We start from the raw sequence: 15894 nt of genomic DNA, 5'->3' as shown, positions 1-15894 counted from the left end.
TGGGTTCTGTGAATAAGTTTGTAAGTAAACTATTTGGTGAACTGATGACTGAAATACAAATTTTTTAAAGTAGCTTTAAAGATTTTAGGAATAACTTATTTTTAGTTCTTCTTCTAAGGGATTTTCTTGGACTTTCCCCCCTATAGTAGTTAAACAATTTTCTTGTTTGCTTTCTAAATCTTCCTGCAGCACAATAGATCTGAAAATAAGAGAGCTGCTGGCTGGAAGCATGGGGTGGGCGCGGGTTTGTGTAATTTGACTTCTTTTCTCTCCAAATCTGTAAATATTTACAGATGACCTTATCAAACAGCTTGGGTACATTCGGTCACTTGAGAGCATGCAGTCCCAGCAGTGACTACCTGCCAGCCTGCTGCCAGTTCCCCGGGGGCCTCAGAGGAAAGACTTCCCTTTTTTTCTAGAAAGTGCTGTCCGCAGACCAAAAGTCTCCAACCGAAAGTAGGCCTCAGAGCTGGGCTCCCTCTTTCCTTGGAACCAGTCTTAGAAAATTTGCATTTTAAAGTTTGGCTTCTAGCGATTCCACTCCTTTAGGCCTGGAGCAGAGTGCTGTGAACTGAGGAATCCAAAAAATAAATAGTGGATTCTGGCTTAGGTTTACCACTGCCGCCTGAGTTCTTTTGTTTCTTGGGGAAGGTAATTAGAGAATTCTGTTTGAAGCTTAAATGTCATTCTTTTGTGAGTAAGTAGGAAAAAACAAGTGGATTACTTTTCTGTTTTTGTAAAGTGGTACCAATGTAATATGGTTTCAAAATATTAACTCTCAAATTTTTAAAGCGCAGACAGAGTTTTGAGGGTGTCTCAGCTCTTTTTCTTTCAACATTTGAAATCCGACAAATTTAAAACTCATTTTTGGAAGAGAATACATGTTTTTCAGAGTTGACACTGAACAATAATAAAGCAATCTGAGTCTTTTGGTCGTTGGGATATGAAAATTACAATATCATTGTACAGCATCACCTCGTAATAACATGTTTATTTTCTCTGTCAAACTTAATATGAGTAAGGCTGAAGTACATTTTATGGTGTTCTATTGTCAGAGTATAATATACAATATTTAAGGCTATTAACAGTTAACAAATAAGTGAGAAGTTTTTAAAAACAAGTAACCATGATAATAACGATACATCTACTTACTGCAAAATACTGAATGTTTCCATATTAATCACTTTTATGTTTTAATTTTCTTTGCAGAGTATTGGGAAAGGGTCATTGTGGTGCATAGACCCAGAGTATAGACAAAATCTAATTCAGGCTTTGAAAAAGACACCTTATCACCCACACCCACACGTGTTCAGTACACCTCCCGCCTCTCCTCAGGCATATCAAAGGTAAGCGATTCAGACTTATTATTGTTTTTGTTTACGGAAGTTGCATTATTTTGGTTGAGATAGGCACTGAAACTAATTTAACAGGCTATCTGATTTTAAAAATAACTGTGGATAATTAAGAAAGGAATGAGGTATTATTGGAGGCACACCCATTGTTGTATGTCCTGAAAACCTTACCGCTTTTGCTGCTTCGGAGGAATGTGTTTCCAGAAGACTTCATGGTGGGTGAAATAATGTCTTCCTGGGTAGAAACATTTACAAAGAAAAGTTGACAGCTTTAACATCTCCACGTGTGATGGTTTGTTGGGTTAAAAGTATAGGAATGAGTCAAGCGATGCCGTCGTCCCATGATCTGCCCGAGAGTGTCTCCAGGTGTTCACTGAAGGACTCACCCAATTGTTGTCGTTCCCGGTCTCCATGTAAACGGTGCTTGAGTGATCATTTTGTTGTGGTTACTTGGTGTTTGCCTCTTCAAAGAGAACAGCAGAGAACAATGAAGACTTTTATTCCTCCTCACATGCCCATTTGTTTTGAGGCAGTGAGGTCATGGGTGCCATTTTTACAAAGATATCATCAGGGCGGGGTATGTAGCTGTCCCTTTTAAAAAAAGTGTATTAGTGTTAGATTCTAAAAAATAGCCGCCGGGGCTGGCCCGGTGGCCGAGTGGTTAAGTTCGCCCGCTCCGCTGCAGGCGGCCCAGTGTTTCGTTGGTTCGAATCCTGGGCGCGGACATGGCACTGCTCATCAAACCATGCTGAGGCAGCATCCCACATGCCACAACTAGAAGGACCCACAATGAAGAATATACAACTATGCACCGGGGGGCTTTGGGGAGAAAAAGGAAAAAAATAAAAAAATCTTTAAAAAAAAAATAAAATAAAAGATAGCCGCCTAACGCAAAGCCAAATTTTAAGATTGCTTTTATCTTACATGGTGCTTGGGTTTGAAACCTACCCCTCAATCCTACAAAAAATTTTTTTGGTATATGGAAATGTTTCTCTTATAACCATCCAGTTAAGAGAGATTATCCTTGGACCACAGGTTTATGCCAATGAGGAATGGCGTGAATTCCTAGGTTTCAGTTGTTTTACAATCCACTTCTTTACAGATTCTTTCTCTAGTCTGGGGTTTGCTCTGCAGAAGGGAGCACCAAGTGATCCTCTGAAACAGCATTAATGAAGTTCTTGTGCATCTCAGTTGAGAAGCATTCCATCACAGGCCCTAGACAATCAGTCTTCAGCAAGAGACGGAAAGGAACAGCTGGGCTCTCTGAGAAGACTGCTGTATGTCTGCCTTTGCTAGGCGATTAGCGTGATGGTAGCCATAGCAACTGGAGCGTCTCCATAGTAACGCGTAGCCGAGACAGGTGCAGTTGCATCACAAGGCTGTTTGTTGCCTGGCAAAAGGACAGGCCATTAGTACTTAGATATACGCTGTTGCCTTAGAAACAAATAACCCTACATAGCAACTACAGTTGGTTTGAAAGATTTGAAGAAGAAAAAAAAAGGTTGTAGCAGCTTTTGTCTATGTTCATAAAAATCACTGGAAGCATACTTTATTGGAAATGACAACTTGAGGTCATATAGCTGTAGGAGATAAGATGGGATTTTCCAAAGCTGCCCAGCCAACATTGTAGAAATGTCCAGAAGGACGGAGCCATATGCTTGGTTTTCTCCTTGTGTCTGTAGCCACTCCTGAAATGGAAGGGAGCTGGGATTAGAGTGGAGAGTGGCTGCCACGAAAGCATGGTCGGGGAGGAGATGACACTAATTATTGGAATATTTCCCAGATACTCATGTTCCTTTGTCGTTCTACTCCCCTCACCCTGCAAACCCCACAGAAAACCCTTCACTCTCCCCCGCAGTTTGTACCTCGGAAGTATTTCATAGTCTCTTGCTTCTAGGAAGTTGAGAACATAAGTGTAATTCACTGGGTTATATCATTGGTTCATTTAGACCAGTATTTTGTTGCCAAATATGACCCCAGGGGAAACGCAGTAATTATTTAATAATTTGAAGGATTATGGCAGAGCTCTGGGGGTTGCAAGAGGAATGCATACTCAGGCGAGAGGCTTTCTGAGCTGGCCTAAGCTTAATGACTTCATTTGATTTTTTAATGTAGGTGTAAAAATGCAGACGAACCAGAGCTTTTGTAATGAAAATAATTTCCAAACGAATACTTCAGATCTCATTCTGTCACCTCCAGTTCCTTTTCTCCCGGTTGACTGAGGGGAAAAAAAGTTTCTGAATCTACCCTTGCAGGGGCTTAGATTTCACCCCCTTAAAGGTCACTGGATGTGGACTGAGATGACATATCAGATTCTAGCCTGCCTCTTCCATGTCTCAACTCTGAGAACAAGTCACTTTCTCTTTCCTGGAGACTAATCCTTTCATCTGAAAGCTTAGACTTTGCCTCAGTATCCTGTAGTGTGTAAAATTGTACCAAAGCTTCTAAAGACTGGATGATGGTACAATATTTATGTAGCTTATGACGATGTGGTGTTCAGTTCGATTCTAAGCAATCAGGCCACTTGTTGATATGACGTAGGGAAGATGGAAGTGGGACAAAGCAAGTCATTAAATAGAGACCAAAAATGCCGCCTTGATGTTACCGGCTGTGAGGCAAGGAGTCACCTGACAGCCCTTGCATGGGGTGCTGTGCAGGGCACCTGGGAAGTGCTTGGCTTTCACGGAGCTGGTACTTAGCATGCTGAAGATGGTGATTATACTAGATGGGTGGTTATTGCTAGCACTTGCAGGTGTGCTGGGCAAGTAGCGCTCTGAACAGAGCCGCAGGTGGCTGAAAACCGCAGGGAAAATGAGGCCTCTGGAAACACTGCCCCAAACCTTGTTCACGTCCAGATACGATGCTAAATGCTGTGATACATAAGACTCGTGCCCCTGTTGTCCAGTGTACCCTTTTGGATGTATGTTGGGATGTTCCTCTGTACCTGCTTCTTTTGATACCACATCTGTGAATTGTTTTTAACTGCAATGCAGAGCTCACTGACAGTGGCCCTTGTATTCATTTGCTAGGACTGCCATAACAGTGACAACTAAGTGACTTAAACAGCAGAAATTTCTTTCCTCACAGTTCTGGAGGCTAGAAGTCCAAGATGAAGGTGTCGGCAGGGTTGGTTCTTTCTGAGGCTGTGAAAGAGAATCGGTTCGGGGCCTCTTGCCTGGCTTCTGGGGTCTTCTGGCATCTTTGGCTTTTCTTGGTTTGTAGATACATCACCTCAGTCTCAGCCGAAGTCATCTTCACATGGTGTTCTCCCCGTGTGCCGTCTGTGTCCAAATGTCCCCTTTTTATAAGGACACTAGTCATGTTGCATAGGGGGCCCACCCTACTCCAGTATGACCTCATCTTCACTCATTACATCTCCAGTGACTCTGTTTCCAAATAAGGTCCCATTCTGAGGTAGTGGGGCCAGGACTTTAACGTGAATTTTGCAGGGACACAATTCAACCCATAACTGCCCTTTTCTTAAGTTAGGCATTTTTGCTGATAAAAATATGAGGAAGCGGGGCCGGCCCCATGGCCGAGTGGTTAAGTTCGCGCACTCCACTGCAGGCGGTCCAGTGTTTCGTCAGTTCGAATCCTGGGCGCGGACATGGCACTGCTCATCAAACCACAGTGAGGCGGCGTCCCACGTACCACAACTAGAAGGACCCACAACTAAGAATATACAACTATGTACCGGGGGGCTTTGGGGAGAAAAAGGAAAAAATAAAATCTTTAAAAAAAAAAAAAATATGAGGAAGCAGAAAGTAAGGAAATGTTCAAAAAACAACATGATGGATGTGTCAAAGGGACACAGGAGCCAACCTGAAATTGCTCCCAGTGGCCAAAGCTGGGACAATTTGACCAGCAAAATAAATAACATAGTATTGACTTATAACCCAAAATATGAAATAAATATCTGTGAGTCCACACTGATATAATTAAATGATCGTATAAGTAAATAAATGAGAGTAGAGACAAATTTCTGATACAGACGAATTCCAAGTAATTCTTGTAAAGACTCCTCCACTCCAGGAGTTGGAGTTTAACTCTGTACTCCCTGAGTGGCTGTTCTTAATGACTTGCTTCCAAAGAGCGGAGTATGGAAAGGGGCGGAAAAGAAAGCGTATCCCAGAAATACCTTGGCCAGGTGATCAAAGCTAGCTCTTCTTGATGTGAAGTTGACAGCACGTACCTTTGATATGTTGTCTTGAAATTGTCACTTCACCTCTGTGGGCTTCTTCTGCCAAACCGTAACCCCAGTGTAACTATGGGAAAACATCAGACAATACTGTTGTCCCCAAGGAGGGGACGCTCTTCAAAATGCCTGACCAGCGCTCTTCAAAGCTGTCAAGGTCATCAAAAACAAGGGCAGTCTGAGAAGCTGTTCCAGACCAGAGGAGGCTAGGGAGACGTGATGACTAAATGGGTAGTGTCATATTCTGCATGGGTTCCTAGAACAGAAAAAAGGACATTAGGGAAAAGCTTGTGAAATGTGAATCAAGTGTGCGGTTTAGTTAATAGTCATGTAGCATTGTTGCCTCTTTAATTGTGACAAATGTACCATAGTAAAGTAAGATGTTACCACTGGGGAAACTGAGTGAAGGGTATGTGGGAACTCTGCTGTCTTTGTAACCTTTCTGTTAAAGCAGTCCCCAACACACAGACTAGTCGAGTTTATCAGTTTTAAATATCCAGCTCCTTTTGGGTGCGATGAAAAGTCAAGTCAGTGCATCGCTGAGCAGTTGCCTGCCCTCTTTCAGTGCCTGTCTCTGTCATCGTCATGATACCTTTGAAGAGCTGATCATCTAGAGCCCTTGCTTGCACCTCATTCTCTGTAGGATCTGCTGAGCCACACAAGGCGCATCGCTGTTATTTGGACTTTAAACTTTATTTTTGTGAAATGACACTCCACTGTGCTTGGTAGGATCCCATGGCCCAGCTCAGGGAACTCGGGCTGGGTGCAGCAAGTCAGCTTCATTTATTTAGGACTCTCAACCTTGGCCAGTGTGGCCTTCAGACTCTAGATCTGGGAAGAAGAAGGAGGGAGAGTATGTTTGGGTTTCTTGCCCTACCCCTTCAGAGAAGTCCTCTTATCTGTTTTCATGCTTACTTTGCATACGCCCCTCCTTCCTACATGTGGCTTTTCTCATTCAAGGGTATGCATAGTTTTAATGCTTTTGATATAGATATTGCCAAATTGCCTTACCACTTTACACTCTATTCCAATCTACGTTCCCACCAACTTTTTAGGAAATTCCCGTTTTCTAACCTTTGTCTGTGTCTGTGCTAAATAAACACAGTTCCCCAGTGGGCGACCTCAAATTTTGCAATTTTGATTTATAGTGAGGGCATTTAAACTTTATAATACTGGATTAATGCCTTGTAAATACCGGATGTCCTGAAACAATGTTGATGACAACAGGCCGTTTTCAGACGTTATTCCACTGTAGGTAACAATCCAAAATCAGTTTATAGAAAAAAACACTTTAATCATCTTTCACCATAGGTGGGAACAGGTTTTACAATTAATCAAACTGTGGTTTATAGTTTCCTGGATGATCAGTTTTCAGAGAAGGGAAATTTAATAAAATATTCCTAATTTGGGAGCCTGAGCCAGTATAGTTTTGTGCTTCCTGGGTACCTTCAAAGAAATCTCAGCATCTTGTCTGCTTCTGGTCTTTGTGATGGGTTGGCCACAATTGGCCTCTAGATGAGCATAAACCCTGATTGAGGGAACTGTTGTTCCTCAGCACACCTTCCACTCTTTGTTTAAATATCTCCACTCTAAAAATTATAAGGATATTGTATATTTTGTGAAAAGTATTGTAGCCTAAAATGTATGAAGAAAAATCCACGAGCCTTTTATTTGTTGACCCAGCTCTAAAGATTTATTTTTTTGGATGGTTTTAAAGTTTGTAGAGTCAAAATCTTTCCAAAAAGTTTCTGTTGCTCTCACGTGCGTTTTTTTTTTGTAAATAAAGAAAATCCTGGACATTTAAACTTACCACTTAAAAGCTCTTTATGTTTCTTTTTGCTTCTTCGGAGCAATTTAATGAGCCGCAAAAAATATGTTAATGGCCTCTCCAAAGATTTTGGCCTTTTAGATATTGAGAGTTTTAATGAAAATGGCTGATTTTAGTGCTGACTCAGCAAAAGGTTTTCTTTTGTCTTGCCTGCTGCCCTATTCATGTGCTTTGAGCTTATTCTTTATAATTTTTTTAAATACCCACATAGCAGAGTGATAGCGCTAAGGATGTAGAAATGGTACAGAGTGGTTGGTATATGTATTTGAATTAATGAAGTCATCAGTGATGTCTCACCAGGTGAGTAAGCTTTGGCTGAAGGAGTGAACTGGTGATGGCAGACGGGGGATTGCATTGGGAGGAGGTGAGGTATTGGGGAGCTTATCTTTTTAGACAATTAGAAGATTAGAAAATCCTTAGAATGTTAAGCTTGTTAACATGACGATGTTAATTCCCCCACTAAAATGCTGAATTTGCACACAGTGAGCAATAGCTTATTCATTGCTTGGATAACATCCAGTAATTTTTTTAACATCTAAGACATCTTTCACTCCAGTTATTCAAAGTGGTGTGCATTTAAGAGTTGGCAGAAGAGCTGCAAAGCCACAATAAAATCCGTTTTAACTTGCATTGAAGGAGTTTTCATTGTTAGATTGTTGTGTCATTGTAACTTTTAATTCAGTCAAGCATAAAGAAAGAATGTGAGAATTTACATTAGTTCCATCAGTATTACACTCCTTATATTTACTTGAAAGTGACATATTGACCATAGCTAGTTTTTTAAATGCTTCTCATATTCAATACATTTATTGTGTAAGTTTAATTAAAAAGAGTAAGATATTCTATACTTTGAAAGAGTATGCTTAAACTGCAACTTTTTGCTTAGTGTCATTTTTAAAAGAATATTAAATTTAAAAGATCAATATGAAGTTTTGTTGTGCCAAATATGCAGAAGGATGTGCTAAATTAATGTGGTAAAATGGATGTGGGATTGAATGACAAGATTTTCTAGTAATAGTACTTGCAAATGTAAACTTTGTTTTGTTAAGAAATTGGAGGGTCAGGCACCAGCCCGGTGACCGAGTGGTTAAATTTGCGTGCTCTGCTTCGCGGCCCAGGGTTTCACCAGTTCCCGTCCTGGGTGCGGACATGGCACTGCTCATCAGGCCACGCTGAGGTGGTGTCCCACATACCACAAGCAGAGGGATATGCAACTAAAATATACAACTATGTACTGGGGGGATTTGGGGAGAAAAAGCAGAAGGAAAAAAGAAAAAAAGATTGGCAACAGTTGTTAGCTCAGGTGCCAATCTAAAAAAAAAAAGAAGAAATTGGAGGGTCAGATAATTAGAAAAGGCTTAAAATTGTAGGGGTTCACTCATATAAAAAAAACAGTGCTCATTTACAATGTGAGCTTTAGAAATCTATTGGTTGGCTATAATTTTATTTGCATATCAAATCTTGTTATTTATTGACTTCTATTATACTTTCTGAGTTGGTCTCAGAGTATTTTTGATCTCAGCATTTTTCCTTCAGTATGCTATCCACTGTACATTTCGTTCTCATTCAATCCTATATTATTTTATTTAAATGGAAAACAGTCTCTGTTATCTTTGAGCACTTATATTCTAGGCGTATCACATAAAGATTGTGCCCAGCCATCCAATTTCATTGTTTTCATGCTCACTTTGAAAGCTGAAAGTTTAAGCAGCCAAGCTGATTATCTCTGTTTTACTCAGGTGCTGAGTAAAACTCATGAGAGAGTAAAACTCCCCTGAGAGAGCCACACAGAGTTTTCATCCTCTGAACCCTTGGGGTGCCCTCAGTCCCTGATTTGTATTCTAATAGCAGAAGTGTCAGGATCTCTTTAAATCTACTACTGATAAATTTCTGCTGATGTAGTTCCTGAGATGATGGACAACAAAGAGGTGCTGGGTCCCAAATTCCTGGTTAGAAGAAAGTTGAAGTGTTGATGGACCCAGTAGGAGTCTACAGTCTTTGCCAATTCGCTTCCTGTTAATTTGCATCTCCAAAATCACCTGGCACATTCCTTATGAGAATATTTTAGGCATTGTTAGAGGGGGGAAATGTCTGCAAAGGGGAGCTGACCTGCTTCTGTATATTTGTCAAATTCTTACCTGGGTGGGGGTTGGGGTGGTGGTGAATTGATCTACATGTTAGAAATAGGAAGGAACTGTCAAAAATGCATGAAATCAACCATGTACAATGTGAAACAACAGGCACTGTGTTCTTTGTTTGGCAGCCATGTGAAATTGGCAAATTTCTCATCACCATAGAAAATAAAAAGCTACAGGCTTTTTATTTATTAGCCAAAGAGGCTGTGTGTAAGCCTCTTTTTTCTCCAACTTCCGGTTACACTCAAGACTTAGAGGGATTTTATAGATTAAAAAAGGAGGGGGATTAAGAAGGAGAAGTGTAATGTAATTAGATTGGACAGTAGAACGCATTCATAAAAGATTTGAGGAAGATAGAATGAGGGAAGGATTAGTTGACCGTGAGTATGTCAACAGTGAATTTAGGTTGGTCAAGATGGTACTGTAGGTAGTCTTAGGTGATATTAATAAAAGGTGAGTATTTGAACAAGTGATGTGATGGCCAGTAATTCCCACTTTCAGTGTGGATCAGACCTCGCAAGGAAGTTTCTATCCAGATGTGGAACAGGCTCTTTGAGATAATGAAGAAAGCGATCAGGCTGGCTAGGGGATCCAAGTGTTACTACTGAAGAGCTGGGAATGTGTAACTTAGAGAAGAACACCTTCAGAAGGTCAGCGTGCCAGCTGTCTTCAGCTTTAGCCAGGAGGGATTTGGGTCCAGTGGGTGGAAGTTATAGATAGAAAGATTTGGGCTCAAATAAGGTAAGATCTCTCTTAACAGAGCAGCATCTGACGCTGTGCCAGATTCATAACAGGAGCTGGGTAAATGTTTGGGTTGATGAGTAAAGGAGCTACCCATGGGGATGCTGGTCAAGACTAGATGGCCAGCTGGCTGGGTCTTTCAAAGAGATTTAATTATTGCTAGGAGAATTGCAAGGTGTCCCTTCCAACTCTTGAGATGCTCTGTTTCTAAATCTGTCGAGCCGTTACAACGGTAGAATGGTGGACTATCACTCTGTGGCGTGGTGTTTGTGGCTCTCCAAGCCCACGGTGTAGGTTGGAAACAAAACATTAGGGAAAATAGGCATGGCTTTGTTACTCAGAAAGGAAAGGTCAGTTCTTCTCTTGAAATTGTTAAGTCCAGATTTCGAGACTGTGATGGGACTGATTTAGTTACTCTTCATTCTGTGTCATCCAGCTTTTTGATTCATGCCCTATAATTACCTCCCTTGTTTTCGAGACACTTCTTTGCATTTCCTTCCGTGTGAATAAAATTATCACCGCAGTGTTTTGCCAAGCAGAAGATCATTTCCAAAAGCTGTCCATCAAATCAGGCCGACCTTCCCCCTATTGTTTATCCACTGAATTAATGAGAGCAACACCCACCCTTTGTATAAATCTCCTTGGAAGAGCCAAGCTGGTATCCTTGTTCTGTAGAATCACATGTGTTTGGCTGGAGTCTCTGATCGCATTCTCAACCTCTTGCTTTTCTTCCGTAGGGGCCATGTCGCATTACTTGTCAAACCATCTTTGAGACTCTGCCGTATATGTGAAGGGTGCAGAAGGAGTGTGAGAAGTATCAGAAATTCCACATTGATTGCTATCTTTTGCTGGTTTTTTAATTACCTGGAGAAAAGGTTTAGATACATTTTTCATCCTTGTTAGACTGAGTTGCTTCATCATAATAGTCCAAGTTGAGACATGTTCATTGTGTGTTTGTCTAGTTTAAACGGAAAGTTCTGGTCAAAGTCTGTTTGCCAGCTTGCTTATTCCATCCAGATCTCTAACAAACTTAGTACCCCCCACCCCTCAACGCGCACTCCCCATGTAGTTTGGCAAGAATAAAAGTGAATGGGAAAAAACACATTCAGAGGAAGAAACTAAAGAATTTTAGCAGGTTTCTCTGCCTCCTTCCCTCTCCTCCTCCTCCTGTCCTTCCCGTCCTCCTCTGCTTTCTCTTCCTCCTCCTCTTCTGCTTCATCTTCCTCCTCCTTTGTCTCTCCTTCTTCCTCTTCCCTCTGCAATTGTGGAGCTTCTGAGTAAATGGAATTTTTTTTTAAGTATAAAGAGAGGAGAGTTTCTTATATTAGACTTCCTTTAAGCTACAAATTGACCCTGCTCCATTTTTCTTTTCTGCTTATAGAGAAACTGAGGCCCACAGAGACTTTCCCCTCTTTTAATCTTTCCAGCAGAATCACCCACTGGAGGGGGCTCTTCTGGCTGGCTTTGGTGAGTTCCTCAGGCCCACAGATCCCCTGCCCGGCCTTATGTCCATCCACACTCACTGTGGGGTTGACCCCAGCTGGTCCTGCAGGCAGGTGGATGGATATGGCAGCTCTGATGTCCTCAGGAGAAAGAGGCAAGTCTGGGGAAGCAGGGAGCAGAGAAATGAAAAAGATCTGAAGATCTCAGGTTCTCAAAGTGTGGTGCTGGTGTCCCCGGCTCTCTCCCACCTTCCTGCCTGTCACAGCATCCTGCCCCTTAGGTAGAACAGAAGTCAGACAAAGTGCTCTATCCTGGGCCTGTCTCTGATGAGCCTTGGTGTCCTTGAGCAGGTCCTTCTGCTTACCTGGGCCTCAGCTCCTCATGCGTAAGAGGGCATATGGTGGAGCAAGACCTGTGAACCCTACACTTGCTGCCACAGACTGGGACTGGAGGGTCCCCAGGCTCCCTCCCAGCTCCTAGAGGCTGGCTACCATCAATCCAGGCCCACAGCAAATCCCAGTAAGTCTCAGAAAGATGCGTAAGTTATAACCATGCGTGAGCCACTCACTAGCTGTGTGATCTTTGACAAGTTACCCAGACTCTCTGAGCCACCATTCTGTCATTCCTACTGTGGCATAAGAATACCCAAGGAGTCCTCTAGGCATTAAATTAAGTACAAGGCTGTATAAAATGTATTTGCGCCTGGGCCACAAAAATCAGTGCATTTTAATTTCTCCTTCCTCACCATCACTAGACTTCCTTTTGATAATTGTATAGTGTTGTTTTTTGCACATGCTGCATAGCAATTTGGCCCTTGTATATATAGTTTTGCATTGTCAGGTATCTTTTTATATTTTATATTCTGTAGTTTCCACTAGTCTTAAGATCTGTGAAAACCAGGATTCTTTTTGAACTCTCTTTCCCTGTGCATTAAACAGAACCCTGCATACAGGTGTTATTCAGAAGATAGTTATCAATGATTTCTCTTAGAAAGCACAGCACAGTTTATGAGAAGAGTACAAAACCTTTTCTTCTGGTTGCTCAGGGATGCCAGAAGTAATTGGCTGCCCTCCTCCCCTTCACTGTCACAAGGCAAGGGGTGATGGAGGGGGAGGGAGAAGCTGCGCTCTATATCCCTTCCCTCTAAAGATAATTTAGTGATTTTGCAGTGTTGGTGTTTCTGGCCTTCCATCTCCTTCCCCATCTGTCTGCCAAGGCCCTGGTGTACCTCTGGGTACCACAAAGCCTGACTATTTGGACCAGGTCATTCTTGAAGCCTAAGAGACCCATCAGGCTACTCTGGGATGGAAAGGTTATAAATTCCAGGCTGTTGACTCCAAGGCACCAAATATTGTCAGAGGACAAAACATTTTGCAGCTGCCGTAGAAAATGCAAATGTACTTAAGGTGGTGCCAGCCAGGAATTGCTCCAGCTTTGTCTCATTCGTTATTCCATTGAAAAGAAGGCTCCCTTTGCTCCTTCCTGAAAAGAAGCATCCTCTGTACACTTACTGCCAAACAGAGCACTTGAAAGGTAAGACGCTTCGGCTCTCCCTTCCCTAATCATAATGGGAAAAGTTTGCACCCCAGGCTGGCTCTAGCCGTCAATTGTGTTCATTCTCTACCAGATACATAATCCGGGTTTAAATCGCTTGGCAGTAACTCATTAGTTTTTTTCCCCCTACATTCTTTTCTTCTTTGATGAGAACAAAGCCCGTCTGCTCCCTGCTCCAGATCTTGCTTCTTTCTCCCAGGAAATCTCACTGTTTCGCTTTCATCCCTTCAGAAGAAAGTCACCCAAATGTTAGCCTTCCCTACCTGCTAAAAGATGAAAATCTTCCTTCTCTGTACTTTGAAATCTGTGTTCAGAACTCACAGGTATGTGGTACCACGGGCTCCAGATTCCGTGGAATGTATTCTGGCCGTGTACCATGGCCTGACTGGCTGAGGACCCCTCCCTCGAGCTGCTCTCCTCCCAGCTCTTTAATGGACGGTTCTTGAGAAAGGAAGGATTGGACATATGGTGACTCTAATGGAATTTTATTCTTATTAAAGCCCTTTGAAGTTCTCTCTTTCTAACACCACCCCCTCTTACCCTCACTTCTCAGATGTGGGATGGTCTGTCATCAGGGTTGTTGAAGTCAAAGTTATAGGAAAACCAACCTGGATTTCTGCACTACAACTCTTTGATGCAGAGTAAAACAAAAATCTATTTCCACCCGATAGTCTAGACTTGTAAGAAATGAACTATGAATGTAAGCTCTTTAGCACTGTAGGGTCACAAAGAATTTTAAATTTAGTTAGTCCCTCCTGCTTTGGATCCTAAACCATTGTGCATTTTGGGTGGGAGGAAGAAAACCAAGCATTTATTGAATACCTACTATGTGCCAGGCTTGGGGTAGCAGACATCATATGTGATGCAGTGTTGTAATTCTTAACAAGAATCTGATGAGATTGATTTTATCGCTGTTTTACATTTGAGAGAACTCAGGCTAAAAGAGGTGGTCACGTGCCTGCAAGTGGCAGGTCACACAGCTGCAAATGGCTGAGCTGGGACCTGAGCCAGGACGGCCTTGCTGTTCTGACTCCAGAGACTGAGCTCTTCCACCGTAATTTGGCACCTCCAGGTTGCTGTCTTCTGTGGAAATATTCTCCCGTCTAATAGTTGAAAAGGTGGGCCTGGGAAAGGAAGAATGGCATATCCTGTCACTTTTTAAAGGACAAGTATTGTAGCATAATGAAGGTGAGAGGGATGGATGTAAGACTAGTTAGGAGGCCGCTCTAATAGATCAAGCCAGTGGAGATGAAGGTCTGAACTGGGGGTGGAGAGAAGGGAACAAAGACAACTGGAGGGAGGCCCATGGGACTTGGTAGGGGAAGGGCTAGAGGGGAAGCTGAGTGGGTTCTGACTGCTGTGGCTGCGGGCGGGCGGGCGCTGGTGGGAGGCGGGAGGGAAGTGACTAAGGGTCATGGTGTGTGTGCGCGTGTGTATGTGTAAGGATCACTTCTGTTTTAGACAAAATAGAAAAGTAAATGTGGAATGGGGGAGAATCATACATTTTCTCAAACTTGTTTGAGTTTTGTGATTTTGGAGATTCTTTATACAGACTGGTTAATAAAAAAAAATCCAAAGTTTGAAATATTAAAGAGCTTGCCTTGTCCATGAGTTCCGCTCTTAGAGTTAATTAGGATTTTGTTTTGTTTTTTCTTCTAGGCCTGCTTAAATACTCTGTCCTCCTTGGGAATAAATGGCCATACTTCAACTATCTTTCTAATCATTTCTTATGTGTAATTTTTTTTTTATATGTCTGTAGGGAGAATTGACAAAGGCTAACCAACTTTTGGGTTTGAGTAGGTTTTTTGCTTATTGTTAAAGCAATATATATATATTTTTTTTAATTAATTAATGTTATGATAGATTACAACCTTGTGAGATTTCAGTTGTACATTATTGTTAGTCATGTTGTGGGTACACCTCTTCCCCCTTTGTGCCCTCCCCCTACCCCCCCCTTTTCCCTGGTAACCACCGATCAGATCTCCTTGTCAATATGTTAACTTCCACCTATGAGTGGAGTCATATAGAGTTCGTCTTTCTCTGACTAAAGCAATATATTTTGCTAACATTCTTTTAAAAGACTCTCTAACCATTTGCCTGAACTTCCAACATGTACACGCTCAGTAAATATCTGTGAAATAAAAATGAATAAATATAATCAGCATCCTTTATTTGACATGGAAGTCATAAAATGGATTAAAAACACCGACAATTGATTTTTGTTAAGGAATAAGCAGGGAAGATTCTTCCGAAAATACCTGGCTAATTCTGGTTGAGCCAAGTGTATAAAAATTAAGCTCTGACTATCAAGATCATGGTCTGAAATGGCGTATTTGGGAAGGTCAGGCTTAGATTGTAGCAAGTGGTAAGCGCGGCTCACCATTTTGGTTTGTATGTGCCAAGTCGAATGGACTACTTGGGTGGCAAAATGCAACACGTGAGAATGTTTTCAGTAATCTCTGAAGGTATCGGGATCATGCTAAGTTGTTGAATCAACTGAAATTAATGTGCCAGCCCATTGAACTGTTTTGCTGTTAGTCGTGGAAAATTTAGTTTTAACGAAGTCTCTAGCTTAGCATTAAGGGCACAAGGGATGGGGTGTCAGAGTCGCTGGACGAGCTTTAGAAATTATATAGGTTGTCGATG

At 41.9% G+C, this 15894-nt stretch overlaps 1 protein-coding gene and 1 long non-coding RNA gene across 12 annotated transcripts in view; one reads left to right on the top strand and one right to left on the bottom strand.

The window, feature by feature from the left end:
• FOXN3 (forkhead box N3) overlaps positions 1–15894 on the top strand; it is a 396443-nt gene that overhangs the window by 217570 nt on the left and 162979 nt on the right. For all 10 annotated transcript variants that reach the window (XM_070514177.1, XM_044774174.2, XM_044774178.2 and 7 more), the window contains one exon: positions 1210–1346. In XM_070514177.1, the coding sequence (XP_070370278.1) occupies positions 1210–1346 (137 nt within the window). The remainder of the gene's footprint in view (positions 1–1209; positions 1347–15894) is intronic.
• Positions 1–15894, bottom strand: part of LOC139045722 (uncharacterized) — an 84675-nt gene that overhangs the window by 48545 nt on the left and 20236 nt on the right. For both annotated transcript variants that reach the window (XR_011504735.1, XR_011504734.1), the window contains exon 1: positions 1524–15894. This exon is cut by the window's right edge. This is a non-coding gene — a long non-coding RNA (uncharacterized lncRNA). The remainder of the gene's footprint in view (positions 1–1523) is intronic.

This window comes from Equus asinus, chromosome 7 (genome assembly GCF_041296235.1).
Source record: "Equus asinus isolate D_3611 breed Donkey chromosome 7, EquAss-T2T_v2, whole genome shotgun sequence".
Classification (NCBI taxonomy): domain Eukaryota; kingdom Metazoa; phylum Chordata; class Mammalia; order Perissodactyla; family Equidae; genus Equus; species Equus asinus.
The sequence above is the reverse complement of the archived record's forward strand: the minus strand, read 5'-3'. Positions and strand labels throughout refer to the sequence as shown.